The sequence below is a fragment of the Eubalaena glacialis genome, chromosome 3, assembly GCF_028564815.1.
Source record: "Eubalaena glacialis isolate mEubGla1 chromosome 3, mEubGla1.1.hap2.+ XY, whole genome shotgun sequence".
NCBI lineage: Eukaryota > Metazoa > Chordata > Mammalia > Artiodactyla > Balaenidae > Eubalaena > Eubalaena glacialis.
Genome location: NC_083718.1, coordinates 33,977,731 through 33,992,466, shown reverse-complemented (window position 1 = coordinate 33,992,466; position 14,736 = coordinate 33,977,731). Strand labels below are relative to the sequence as shown.

Genomic DNA, 14,736 nt, shown 5'->3' with positions numbered 1-14,736 from the left:
ATGGAATATTACTTGGCCACAAAAAAAACCAAAATAATGCCATTTGCAGCAACATGGATGGTCCTAGAGATTGTCATACTGAGTGAAGTAAGTCAGACAGAGAAAGACAAATATCATATGATATCACTTATATGTGGAATCTAAAAAAATGATACAATTGAACTTATTTACAAAACAGAAATAGAGTCACAGATATAGAAAACAAACTTATAGTTACCAGCGGGGGAAGAAGGGGGGAGAGATAAATTGGGAGACTGGGATTGACATATACACACTACTATATATAAAATAGATAACTAATAAGGACCTACTGTATAGCACAGGGAACTCTACTCATTACTCTGTAATGATCTATATGGGAAAAGAATCTAAAAAAGAGTGGAGATATATATGTATAATTGATTCACTTTGCTGTACACCTGAAACTAACACAACATTGTAAATCAACTATACTCCAATAAAAATTTTAAAAAGTAAATGAATAAAATAGATCACAACAGCAAAGCAAAACTGTAATGAGGTACCACCTCATACCAGTCAGAATGGCCATCGTTAAAAAGTCTACAAATAACAAATGCTGGAGAGAGTGTGGAAAAAAGAGAACCCTCCTACACTGTTGGTGGGAATGTAAATTAGTACAGCCACTATGGAGAACAGTATGGAGGTTCCTTAAAAAACTAAAGAGAGAGTTGCCATATGATCCAGCAATCCCACTCCTGGGCATATATCCAAAGAAAACTATAATTTGAAAAGATACATGCACCCCAATGTTCATAGCAGCACTATCTACAATAGCCAAGACATGGAAGCAACCTAAGTGTCCATCGACAGATGAATGGATAAAGAAGATGTGGTACATATACACAATGGACTACTACTCAGCCATAAAAAAGAACTAAATAATGCCATTTCCAGCAACATAGATGGACCTAGAGATTATCATACTAAGTGAAGTAAGTCAGAAAGATAAATACCATATGATATCACTTACATGTGGAATCTAAAATATGACACAGATGAACTTATTTATGAAACATAAACAGACTCACAGACAAAGAAAACAAATTTCTGGTCACCAAGGGGGAAAGAGGGTGGGGGAGGGATAAATTAGGAGTTTGGGATTAGCAGATACAAACAACTATATATAACACAGATAAATAACAAGCTCCTACTGTATAGCACAGAGAACTATATTCAATATCCTGTAGTAAACCATAATGGAAAAGAATTTGAAAAAATATACATATATGACTGAATCACTTTGCTGTACAACACTGTAAATCAACTAAAAAATTATAAATCAAATTTAAAACTTTTAATTTTTAAAAATTAAAAAATAAAAATATCAATGTCTGTATGAAATTACAAACAGATTATTTCCATTGATGGCTACTGATTGAGGGTTATAAAGAGAAAATTTTACTACTCCAAATGGTCAAGAGCTCAAAGTAGTAAAAAAAAAAAAAAAAGTTTATTTGCAAGTCATTAGACCTTTCCTGGAAACATTAGTCTACTTTAGTTCCCTGAACTATACCCTACCAGACATCACCATGAGCCAGTAACCATGACAGTGTGTGGCAGCCTGGCTGCCAGGTGACATGTACATTTGTCCAAAGGGCCAGAAAACACCTGATAGGGATAAACAGGCTATTGATTAGAGCAGAAAACTGAGAGCTATGAAACTGCCACAGAAAATGAAATGCCACTGCTAGGCTGCAGGAATCCCATCTTAGGCTGAAGAAGTTTAATCATCTCTGCTTCTTTTTATTCCTTTTCTTATAGGTGTTCATAGGGAAAAACATATACACACTCACACATCAGACTGAGGCAACTCTAAGGCAGACAGCTGTGTTCCACTGGACTTGTAAAAGGAACAAAAAAGAAAAGGAGGTGATGTATGTACCAGAAAGGGGGTGAAGGTTAGGGAGGGGAAGTATGTAAATGAAGACAGAACTAGTCCACACGCAGCAACAAAGACACGATGCGGCTAAAAATAAATAAATTAAAAAAAAAAAAAAAAAAAGACAGAACTAGTGAATATGGTGAATGGTAAAATGTGTTGCCAGCTGGAAAATGACTATGTTTTAACACTAAATGAGGTTTCAGAAACTAACAGCTTGATAGTATTCCTCTATTATTGAATTATGAACTGAGAATCTCAGGGGACCCAGAGCTAAAAAGCTGGGAATACTGTGGTATTCCATGTGGGTACCATGTGAGTTGGCCTATTCCAGAACAAATTGAAAATGGCTAATTTATGAGGCCTTTAAAGTAACGTATTAGAAGAATGACCATTGTATAAGAGGGTAAGGGGAAATTCTGTTTTAATAATTTGACAGTTAAAAATGAACATCTCACTTCCCCTATTTCAATCTTGGTTTCCTTTAGCTAAATGTTTCCTTTCTTTACCACTCCCTTTACAAACCAAATGGAAGGGCTGTTTAGAGCTAACTCCCTGGTCCTAAATATAACTGGAGCTAAACAAAAAAAGATCTTTCTCACTGGCACAAAGAATCTTCAAGGTAGTTAGGAAATGCTCCCAGCAGTAAGCTGAGCATCCCTGAAACACTAAATGGAGACAGGAGCCTGACTATAGTGACAGAGCAGGGCCTGAGCGCCCCAAAGGCTGCTAAGGCCCCTCTGAGGCTCAGCATCAAGGGATTCTAAAGTTAGAAATGCTGTTTCCACATCAAAACCATTGGAGTATAAAGCAGATCCGGAGAAACACTGGCTAAGGAAGCCTCACAAACCACATGAAACAGAACATGAGAGGCTGGAGAATTCCACAAGAAAAGAGAAGAATATTTCTCAAGAAAGAGAATATATATTTCAACTGTGCAGAGAGAAAATTGATTAGGTATCTCAACTTCCCTCCCAGCCAAGTAGGCTCCTTAACCGTTAACTCAGTTTGAGTGCTTACTACATACACCTGGAGCGGCGCTGGGAACTCTCACCAGTAAGATACGTGCTCAGGTATGCACTTGGGAAATGACTCTCACTTTCTTTTCTGTGACTTTATTTTATCGCCTCAATTCATGGGACACAAGTAAATAAGCATTAAAAATTAAAACCAATAAAATGAAGGGACACAGAAAAATCAATCAAATAATGTGCCTGTCCTGCAGATGGCTTTGTTCACATTCCAAGACTGTTTATAAAAGGCAAGAACAGGAAAAATCACCACCCAACCAATAGCAGTCATTTCAGCTATTTAACAGTATTTTTTAAGTTGCAGGTCACAATACATTAAGTCAGATCATCAATTTAGTGGGTTGCTACCATCATTTTTTAACAAAGGAAGTCAAATACAAGAGAGAAGAAAATATCAGTGTGTTTTGCAAGAAGTAAAAGTATTGTCTCATGAAACTTTATTTCAAATGTATGCATGTATATATGTACTGGGTCCTGATAATAAAATGTTATTTCTTAGAGTGAATTAAAATCTAAAAAAGTTTGAAAACCACCAAGCTATTGGTAACTGAAGGAACTAGACCAGAACAGAATACTATAGAGATTGTGTATGGATCAAATACTTATGAATTGTGAAGAAGTTTGTGGGTCAACTGAGCAGGCTCAGTCAATAAACAAAGATCACTGTCAGAGCTACTGTCAGAGTTATCCAAGAACTCTAACATCGTCCTGGAGCTAAGCAGTGCACGCTCCCAGTCTGAACACAGAGGAAAGTCACCACTGAAACTGAGCTGAGAGGAAATGCTGGCTGGTATACGTAGCCCCCTCTAGCATTTATCGAGATAAAAGAAATCTGGACTCTGGAAGGAAATGAGATGACAGTTTCTACTTCTAGAGGATCACAGGCCGAGGCCACAACCAAAGGACTCACTCACTGACTGAGAGATCAAGCCTTCTAGAACAGGGGTAGGTGAAGAGAAGAAGAAACCATTCTCCTAGTCCTGCCAAACTAGCCCTTCCTTCCTGGCACAGCTAACCACGGTAATGGACTCTCTGTTTTGAGCATGTCTGCATTCTTTTATTCCTACCAGCTCCTGACCCCCGACATAGTCACGTCCTCCGCTCATCCCAATGTGGCCTAATCAAACAGCCCAGTCCTAGCTATACAGTAGCAAGGGAAGCCCTGCACAAGAGACAAGTCCTTCCTAAATGGAGATCTGAATACCAGATAGACAATATGATCTTTTAGGAGATGCCGCAAGACCTGTGTTCTGTTTGGGAGTTGGAAGAATATCTTTGAGAAAAGCAAAGATATTCTTCAGATGACGGGATCTCCATATCTCCTTACATTGAGCCAGACCTGTCCTCAAGTTCTGAAGTCCCTTAGAAAGTAGGAGACATGATCTGTCCCACTTAGTAAATAATGGCAGGTCTAAGGAAAACTTCAAAAGTTCTTCACTTGTTCTCAACTCAAATAAGAACATTAATCATCTTACTTGCACCTTTTAGAAAGGGATGGCTAGAGACAATTCTAGCAACACCTTCCTGCTAAGAAATGAAAAAAGGATTTCTAACCCTGATCCTAATTCTGTCAAAGCACATTGAGATGCAAGTACCACAGTCCTTCAATTTTAGACAGGGATTAAGCAAATTGCCCAGGGCCTTGCAGCATGGTAGTAGGGGCAGGGATGGGCACTGCTACAGCCTTGTCTGGTTTTCAACTTCCTAGATCATGTTCCTTTGACTCTATCAGCTGATGCTCAGAGCCCAGAGTACATATTGCCAAATTACTTTCTGAGAAAGCTCAAATACAAGGAAAGCTGGTATATATCTGTGCAACTATATAAGTATGAGTTTGGTACCTGTAAGAGAGCATGGTGCATCGTCACCTCCAGTTCGGCTAAAACATGGGCAGCATCCTCACTGTCCTCTTGGACCTCCAGGTCCTCCTCAGGGATGGTCTCCCAGTTGCCCTGGTGAGCAACCAGCGTGTGCACTAGTTCATACTGGCCAGGGAGTGCCAGGCTGACCCGAGTCTGAGTCCCATAGGTGAAGCGGAGGCGCCGAAGCTTACAGTTCTCCTCACTGCCCAGCTTGGTGGTGGGAAGCACCTGCACCCCCAAGAGCAGGTTCAACAGCTGGCACTTGACATTACAGTCCTGGCCGAGGATCAAGATGCAGGGGAGGCAGTCCACAATCTGCTGGAGGTACTTCTCTTCCTTAGGTGGGAAGGAAATGCAGCTCAGCTGGCCTGGTTGGGGAAGGGGAGGGTGGAGAAGGAGAAAGGAGTACAGAGAGAAGAGTAAGGAGGGGTAGGGAAAGACTGCCAGGGAGATCCCATTAGGATGTCAGGCTCCTAGAAAGAAATTTCTAGGAAGCTCTTGGCTGAAGGAGATACCAGGAAAACATCCCAGTCAGAAAAGGTTCCTCAAATATCAAACAGGATCCCCCTCTCTGGCTCATTCCCAGAACAGTTGTTTCTATCCAGAAAGGTGGCAGTGACCTGATCTACCCTCCCCTCTCGTTTTTCAACCAGTGGAGGGACAGCCTAAGGAGTTTACAAGGACTCAGGTACAAGATCATTAAATTGACAAAGCCAGAAAAGACCACACTAACTGGGATGTGAATCCAAGACCCGAATATATCAAAATGAAAACCTTCCTTGTGACACAAGACCTCATACTTGAACATATAAAGGCCCTTTAAAATGACTCTACCACATGCAGTTTTAGCTTATTTTCCTCATTTATAACATATTTTATAACTAAATGTATGAGCCAGTCTTTAAATACGCATGTATTGAAATAAAATGTTATTCAAGTGTGCATAAGCTCTAGAATCTTTTCTGGTTCCTTTCACTGATGGCTGGTGACAGCATCCCAGCTGCCAAGTCATCTGTTTTCTTAAAACACTGGGTGCTCAATTAAGATCAATATCTCCTAATCAAATCACATTCTTTCAGTTTATGGAGGACAAGACCCTGAATAAGACAAAGGGAAAGAACTACCTGTTAGGATAAAATCCAGGCAAATCTAGGAAGAGATGTGATCCATCTCAGAAATATCCTTTCAGGACACCACACTCATCTAAACAGATCAAATAATACTCAGGAGAAAACAAGGGACTTCCCTGGTGGCACAGTGATTAAGAATCTGCCTGCCAATGCAGGTGACATGAGTTCGAGCCCTGGTCCGGGAAGATCCCACATCCCTCAGAGCAACTAACCCCGTGCGCCACAACTACTGAGACTGTGCTCTAGAGCCCGTGAGCCACAACTACTGAGCCTGCGTGCCACAACTACTGAAGCCCGTGTGCGTAGAGCCCGTGCTCCGCAACAAGAGAAGCCACCACAATGAGAAGCCCGTGCACCGCAATGAAGAGTAGCCCCCGCTCACTGCAACTAGAGAAAGCCCGCGTGCAGCAACGAAGACCCAATGCAGCCAAAAATAAATAAATAAAAATAAAAAATAAATTAAAATTTTTTTAAAAAAGAGAGAAAACAAAAGTCTTCCTAAAGTATGAGAACATCTATTTGGGAAAAAGAACCAGAAATTAGTTGACTAGAACTCTCATATTCTGAACTCGATCACTCCCCAGCTTGTTCAGTGGCAGTGCCTGCCCAAGTCTAAGATTCAGGCAACTTTGTGTTTGTCCAGAAAGGCACAGACACACGGTTCTTAGGCTGTTAGAAGTCCAATCTCGGAGCCAAATACATACATCTTAATTGAAATTTAGGGTGGCACCAAGTGAAACAGTATTTGCTTTAGTCACTTAACCATGAGCTGTTCATTTTGTTTATGTAATTGAAGCAAGAGAGGCCTGATTCATTTAAGAAGTTGTCCTACTTCAGACTCTACCTATCCTGCTTCAAACTCAGTATTTCAAATCCTCAAATCTTTTTCTCTCCCACAAATGGCACCACCAAAAGATTTAAGGAAGTTGGCTTTCACCCAGCCCCCTTTATGAATTTCATTAAGCCCTTCCTTTCATGTCGGCCTATAAGTACATCACCTGGCCAGCACATGTAAACCAGTGATACGAGACACTGAAACAGGAAATCTATTCTCTTGCAACAGAGATGAGAAAGCAAAGTGTTAACTGAGTGCCCAATTGTGTGCAAGGTATGTACTAAGCGCGAGAGTAAAACACCAGACAACTGGTCTAATTTTTGACCCACTGATACAATCTAAAAGCAAGGGGACACAGCCAATTGCTGTGCGACCACTTAGCAAGTAGTGAGTCCTGAGTCCCTTCATATCTTATTGACAACTAAACAACACCACAGTTGTCAGGGAGGAAAAACAATTTTCCTCTACCCTTTTAGTTTCCTCTGGCTGGGTCTAAGAATTAAATTGACATGAGACAGATTACCAGGAGAAAATGAAATTTAATTAGGTACACATGGGGAATCTGAACATGAGATTCCAAAGACGGGTTAAATGAGATACATATGTCATCCTGGACTAAGGAGAAGGGGTAGGGGGCTGGGTCTTCAAAGGGAAACAAGGCAATTCACAGTAAGAATGAAGAGTAAATGTTTGGTAAACAAATGTTTGCTGGGCCATCCAGAAACAACGGGACATAGAGAGGACTTTGACCAAACAGGCCTTGCTAGGTTCCTCCCCTGACTACTACACCTGGTTCATATTACACTGTAGCTAACCCTGGTGATAGCTCTCTTTCTGGGATAGGCCCTCTATCTAAATTCTTTTAGGCAGTTAAGGCAGAGGAGATAAAAGCTCTTCCTGAGCCTTTTGTTTCTTTAAAACAACCAAGCCTAAAGTAATCTTCATACCACAGAGACACATTTTGGGATGGTAAATTTTGCTCCCCTATACAGACTATTCTAGTTGTATGTTTATAATTACCAAAAGCAGGAAGAACCATCATATTTCCCTCTGTATCCTCAACACCCAACACAATGACTAAAAAATAGTTAATGCTTTGTTATACGCTTGCTTTGTTATACGCTTTGTTATACGCTTGCTTGCTCTGTGTAAGACTCCATTTACCATGGAGAATTGTCTACAGAAAGCCATAAGTGGTACTACTAAGTACTGAGAAAAGTCCAGTAGCATGATGAACAGTCTGGTACCATGAATAGTATAGGAGCAACTGTCATTCCTGAAAACCTCCTTCATCTCAACATGGAGAGTAGAGGTGGACAACAGAATAGTACCTCCCCATTCACCTGCAGACCACAGTCTCAGCCTGAGCAGTGAGAAGTCCAGTTAGATTCGCTCTTATCTACCCTTCCTGTTCTTTCTCTTTTCCCAGTCTTCCTCAGATCTCAGACGGGTGTCCAAACTCCTATAACAAAAGTTATAAAAATAAGCCTAAATAAAAGCCATAATAAAAATAAGCTTAAATGAGTTTTGTGACTGCTGCTGCTTGGAGACCAGGTAACAGAGAACAAAAACCAAGTAACCATTTTTCAGAACCAGAGGGAGAGATCTCAACACCTCTGAGACCTCAGGGTCAACTATAGGAAAGCCAGTAAACCATGCTGCATTGGCCAAAACCACAGCGGACATACCCCATTACTCATCTGGTCCAAATTATCACACCCCCATCTCTGTAGTGACAAAAATAGTCACTATAAATAAACCTGCTAGAGTCAAACAACCATAGACCAGTGCAATGGGAGAGTGGGCTGACAGCGAAACCAGTTCTACTTTTCGTTTCCACGCACTCTGCTAGGGTTCTGCGTGCAACCCACTGGACTGAGAAAAGGTCTTCAAAATGGATATCGCCATCTGTCTTTCAAAACGTCATTATCCAAGGCCTTTGCTTCTCCCACTAATCTTTAGCTTTTTCATTGCTCTTCAACGTGTCTACAAGATTTGAACAAGAGCATGGAGAGAAATGAAGCTGAAATGAGATAGTTTCACTCCTTGCTCCTCTCGGCAAATGCGTCGGTGAGGGAGTAGGTAGAGCACCAGCCGAGGGCACACGCTCCGATCCCGGGCTTCACCACTGACTGGCAATCTACTTGTTTCTCTCAGCCTTGGATTTCTCATCTGTGAACTAAGGGACTTGGATTAGATCATCTTTAACATCCCTTCCAGTTCTGAAATTCCAGGATTCCATCAGGTTTTAACTGTTGAAAGAAAAATAACTGAGGGGGATGGGCAGTTGGTCTGATAGTTTTTATTTCAAACTGTACGTGAATTTAATTACTCGAGCTCCCCCTGGACTACTATAACGGCAGATCAAAAGCTGCCTGAACTAGCCAGGGGCTCTGAGGACCTACCAGGCAGTTTCAACAGTTTTCTAAAGAAGAGATTAAAAACTGTAGACTGACGGTAGGAGGGAGGAAGAAAATCTGTTTCAGAGCTAGAGCAGCTGCCTCACTGACAGTTAAAGGACTTTGAGTTAATCAGGTTTTCTTTTGTAATTAATATAACAGCATCTGCATATGGGGCTGCCGGAAAGTAACAGCACGGCCTCTCAGCTGGAGCACATTAACCCTGCCAACTCTGGCTGCAGGAAAATTCAAATCAAATTGTCTTAAATGCAAGCCAAGACTTTTTTTTTCTTGATGATTCTTAAAAACAGATTATCTTGATTTGCGTTACTTCTAAACAAACGTTTCAAACTACAAGGAGAAGAGCAGCTAAAGTAGCAACGCATTTTGTTTATCTGTTTTAGATAATGAAGGGGAACGAAATATATCATCCCAAAATATGCCTCTTTGACATATTATTTTGGGCAGGTTATTTTTAAGAAACAGCAGACACAGGTGAAGCTCTGGAAACTGAGAAGTTACCCTTTCGTAAGAGACATATTTAAAAGGGAAATCTCCATTTGTAAGGGTGTCTTCCTCCAGTACCAGGAAGAGGAGGGCTCAAAATCTCTAGAAACTCTTATCAATGCAGAAGGCAACCACTTAAAACTGCATAACAACCTTACCCTTGTTTACTGTGCTTTTCCTGATAACTGCCCATAAATGACTCCCCCCACCTCACCCCACCCGAGTGTTTTATCTTTAGCTGGAAATCGTATTTAAGGTAGTGGCTTGGGCCATTTTGGAGTCACGCAGTTTTTCCAGGGTATCTCCCATGTGTACAGGAGGTACACATGTTATTAAATTTCTGGTTGTTTTTCTCCCATTAATCTTTTTATAACAGGGGTGTCTCAGCCAAGAACCTAGAAGGGTAGAGGGAAAATTATTTTTCCTCCCCTACAATAATATTTACTGAGCCCTTTCTAAGTACATCACTTTATTTGCCCCATTTCATTTAATGCTCACAATTCTACCAGACATAAACTATTATTATCCCCATTTGTAGATGAGGAAGCAGTAGCTTAAAAGGCAAAACAGAACAAAAAAGAAGCCATGTTTCTCCATTTCTCTAAGCAGATAAAAAGTGGAACACAGGGCAGAGCAGGAACTGTTCTTAGGTCTCAGGGGGCCAGGTGAATACTTAATGGTAAACAATGTCCCTGAAGGGTGGCAGAATATGCCATCCCCCAAAATGTCACTTTGGCATAAGGATTATTTTGAGCTAAAGGCACTCGACAAACAGCAGGTATAAGAAGGGCGCTCTGACCTCCCCTTTATCTTCCTGAAAGCAAGAGATAAAACCCCCATTGGGAAGATGTCCTCCCTATAACAGAAGGAAAGCAACATTCTTATCACCAGAGACTCGGAGTCGAGATCAAGAAAAATCTGTACAAATAAGCCTTGTTAAACTAACCAGTACCTTCCTAGTTACTTTCCCACCGTTAACTGCCCTAGCCCAAGCCCCTTTGTCTTGTCACGCTTTCATAATTTACTTCTTTGTCCAGTTCAACTCTGTTTCTTTGGGTCTTCATTCTTTTGTGAGGACCCCCATGTACATGTAAAATTTAACAAAGTGCTTATGCTTTTCTCCTGTTTATCTGTCTTATGTCAGTTTAATTCTTAGGCCCAGCTGGGAATAATAAGAAGACAGAGGAGAAATTCTTCCTCCTCTACCCGCCCTACCACACTTTCTCCCAATGTGGGGCCAAACACAACTCAGTAGTTGTAGAACCCCAATTTTAAGCAGACTGACAGAGTCCTTACGGAAACCGCCCAAGACGATGAGGCCTGGGAGAAAAAAACAGCATTAACACTAGCTGGTGAACACTTTTAAAAAATGTTATTCTTATTCTACCTAAGAGCTCTAGAGTCCATTTTCTAAAAGAAACAGTAGGTACTTTTCAGAGAAACCTTTAATGTTCCTCTCATCAGTTAGTGTGTATTACCCTTTGGGTTGAGGTTAAGATTATTCTAAAAAGGGAGAATTGGTGGGAAGTAATGTTAATAACTTTTTTAAATTAATTAATTTATTTATTTTTTTAATTCTTGAATTTTATTTTTTTATACAGCAGATTCTTATTAGTCACCAATTTTATACACATCAGTGTATACATGTCAATCCCAATCTCCCAATTCATCCCACCACCACCCCCACCCCCGCCGCTTTCCCCCCTTGGTGTCTATACGTTTGTTCTCTACATCTGTGTCTCAATTTCTGCCCTGCAAACCGGTTCATCTGTACGATTTTCCTAGGTTCCACATATATGCATTAATATACGATATTTGTTTTTCTCTTTCTGACTTACTTCACTCTGTATGACAGTCTCTAGATCCATCCACGTCTCTACAAATGACCCAATTTCGTTCCTTTTTATGGCTGAGTAATATTCCATTGTATATATGTACCACAACTTCTTTATCCATTCGTCTCTCGATGGGCATTTAGGTTGCTTCCATGACCTGGCTATTGTAAATAGTGCTGCAATGAACATTGGGGTGCATGTGTCTTTTTGAATTATGGTTTTCTCTGGCTATATGCCCAGTAGCGGGATTGCTGGATCATACGGTAATTCTATTTTTAGTTTTTTAAGGAACCTCCATACTGTTCTCCATAGTGGCTGTATCCATTTATATTACCACCAACAATGCAGGAGGGTTCGCTTTTCTCCACACACTCTCCGGCATTTGTTGTTTGTAGATTTTCTGATGATGCCCATTCTAACTGGTGTGAGGTGATACCTCATTGTAGTTTTGATTTGCATTTCTCTAATAATTAGTGATATTGAGCAGCTTTTCATGTGCTTCTTGGCCATCTGTATGTCTTCTTTGGAGAAATGTCTATTTAGGTCCTCTGCCCATTTTTGGATTGGGTTGTTTATTTTTTTAATATTGAGCTGCAAGAGCTGTTTATATACCTTAGGGATTAATCCTTTGTCCGTTGATTCATTTGCAAATATTTTCTCCCATTCTGAAGGCTGTCTTTTCATCTTGTTTATGGTTTCCTTTGCTGTGCAAAAGCTTTGAAGTTTCATTAGGTCCCATTTGTTTATTTTTGTTTTTATTTCCATTATTCTAGGAGGTGGATCAAAAAAGATCTTGCATGATTTATGTCAAAGAGTGTTCTTCCTATGTTTTCCTCTAAGAGATTAATAGTGTCCGGTCTTACATTTAGGTCTCTAATCAATTTTGGTTTATTTTTGTGTATGGTGTTAGGGAGTGTTCTAATTTCATTCTTTTACATGTAACTGTCCAGTTTTCACAGCACCACTTATTGAAAAGACTGTCTTTTCTCCATTGTATATCCTTGCCTCCTTTGTCATAGATTAGTTGACCATAGGTGCATGGGTTTATCTCTGGGTTTTCTATCTTGTTCCATTGATCTATATTTCTGTTTTTGTGCCAGTACCATATTGTCTTGATTACTGTAGCTTTGTAGTATAGTCTGAAGTCAGGGAGTCTGATTCCTCCAGCTCCGCTTTTTTCCCTCAAGACTGCTTTGTCTATTCGGGGTCTTTTGTGTCTCCATACAAATTTTAAGATTTTTTGTTGTAGTTCTGTAAAAAATGCCATTGGTAATTTGATAGGGATTGCATTGAATCTGTAGATTGCTTTGGGTAGTATAGTCATTTTCACAATGTTGAGTCTTCCAATCCAAGAACATGGTATATCTCTCCATCTGTTGGTATCATCTTTAATTTCTTTCATCAGTGTCTTATAGTTTTCTGCATACAGGTCTTCTGTCTCCCTAGGTAGGTTTATTCCTAGGTATTTTATTCTTTTTGTTGCAATGGTAAATGGAAGTGTTTCCTTAATTTCTGTTTCAGATTTTTCATCATTAGTGTATAGGAATGTAAGAGATTTCTGTGCATTAATTTTGTATCCTGCAACTTTACCAAATTCATTGATTAGCTCTAGTAGTTTTCTGGTGGCATCTTTAGGATTCTCTATGTATAGTATCATGACATCTGCAAACAGTGACAGTTTTACTTCTTCTTTTCCAATTTGTATTCCTTTTATTTCTTTTTCTTCTCTGATTGCCGTGGCTAGGACTTCCAGAACTATGTTGAATAATAGTGGTGAGAGTGGACATCCTTGTCTTGTTCCTGATCTTAGAGGAAATGCTTTCAGTTTTTCACCATTGAGAATGATGTTTCCTGTGGGTTTGTTGTATATGGCCTTTATTATGTTGAGGTAGGTTCCCTCTATGCCCACTTTCTGGAGAGTTTTTATCATAAATCGGTGTTGAATTTTGTCAAAAGCTTTTTCTGCATCTATTGAGATGATCATATTGGCTTTTATTCTTCAATTTGTTAATATGCTGTATCACATTGATTGATTTGCATATATTGAAGAATCCTTGCATCCCTGGGATAAATCCCACTTGATCATGGTATATGATCCTTTTAATGTGTTGTTGGATTCTGTTTGCTAGTATTTTGTTGAGGATTTTTGCATCTATATTCATCAGTGATATTGGTGTGTAATTTTCTTTTTTTGTAGGATCTTTGTCTGGTTTTGGTATCAGGTTGATGGTGGCCTCACAGTATGAGTTTGGGAGGGTTCCTTCCTCTGCAATTTTTTGGAAGAGTTTGAGAGGGATGGGTGTTAGCTCTTCTCTAAATGTTTGATAGAATTCACCTGTGAAGCCATCTGGTCCTGGACTTTTGTTTGTTGGAAGATTGTTAATCACAGTTTCGATTTCATTACTTGTGACTGGTCTGTTCATATTTTCTATTTCTCCTGGTTCAGTCTTGGAAGGTTATACCTTTCTAAGAATTTGTCCGTTTCTTCCAGGTGTCCATTTTATTGGCATAGAGTTGCCTGTAGTAGTCTCTTAGGATGCTTTGTATTTCTGCGGTGTCTGCTGTAATTTCTCCTTTTTCATTTCTAATTTTATTGATTTGAGTCCTCTCCCTCTTTTTCTTGATGAGTCTGGCTAATGGTTTATCAATTTTGTTTATCTTCTCAAAGAACCACCTTTTAGTTTTATTGATTTTTGTTATTGTTTTCTTTGTTTCTATTTCATTTATTTCTGCTCTGATCTTTATGATTTCTTTCCTTCTGCTAACTTTGGGTTTTGCTTGTTCTTCTTTCTCTAGTTCCTTTAGGTGTAACGTTAGACTGTTTATTTGAGATTTTTCTTGTTTCTTTAGGTAGGCTTGTATAGCTATAAACTTCCCTCTTAGAACTGCTTTTGCTGCATCCCATAGGTTTTGGATCGTCGTGTTTTCATTGTCATTTGTCTCTAGGTATTTTTTGATTGCCTCTTTGATTTCTTCAGTGATCTCTTGGTTATTTAGTAACATATTGTTTAGCCTCCATGTGTTTGTGTTTTCTACATATTTTTCCCAGTAATTCATTTCTAATCTCATAACGTTGTGGTCAGAAAACATGCTTGATTTCAATTTTCTTAAATTTTGAGGCTTGATTTGTGACCCAAGATGTGATATATCCTGGAGAGTGTTCCATGCGCACTTGAGAAGAAAGTGTAATCTGCTGTTTTTGGATGGAATGTCCTATAAATACCAATTAAATCTATC

General features: G+C 39.6%; 1 protein-coding gene across 1 annotated transcript in view; it reads right to left on the bottom strand.

Annotated features, from left to right (window-relative positions):
* The window catches only part of DSTYK (dual serine/threonine and tyrosine protein kinase), a 54,462-nt gene that overhangs the window by 26,517 nt on the left and 13,209 nt on the right, over positions 1-14,736 (bottom strand). The window contains exon 2 of the mRNA XM_061187429.1: positions 4,773-5,161. Within this exon, the coding sequence (XP_061043412.1) occupies positions 4,773-5,161 (389 nt within the window). The remainder of the gene's footprint in view (positions 1-4,772; positions 5,162-14,736) is intronic.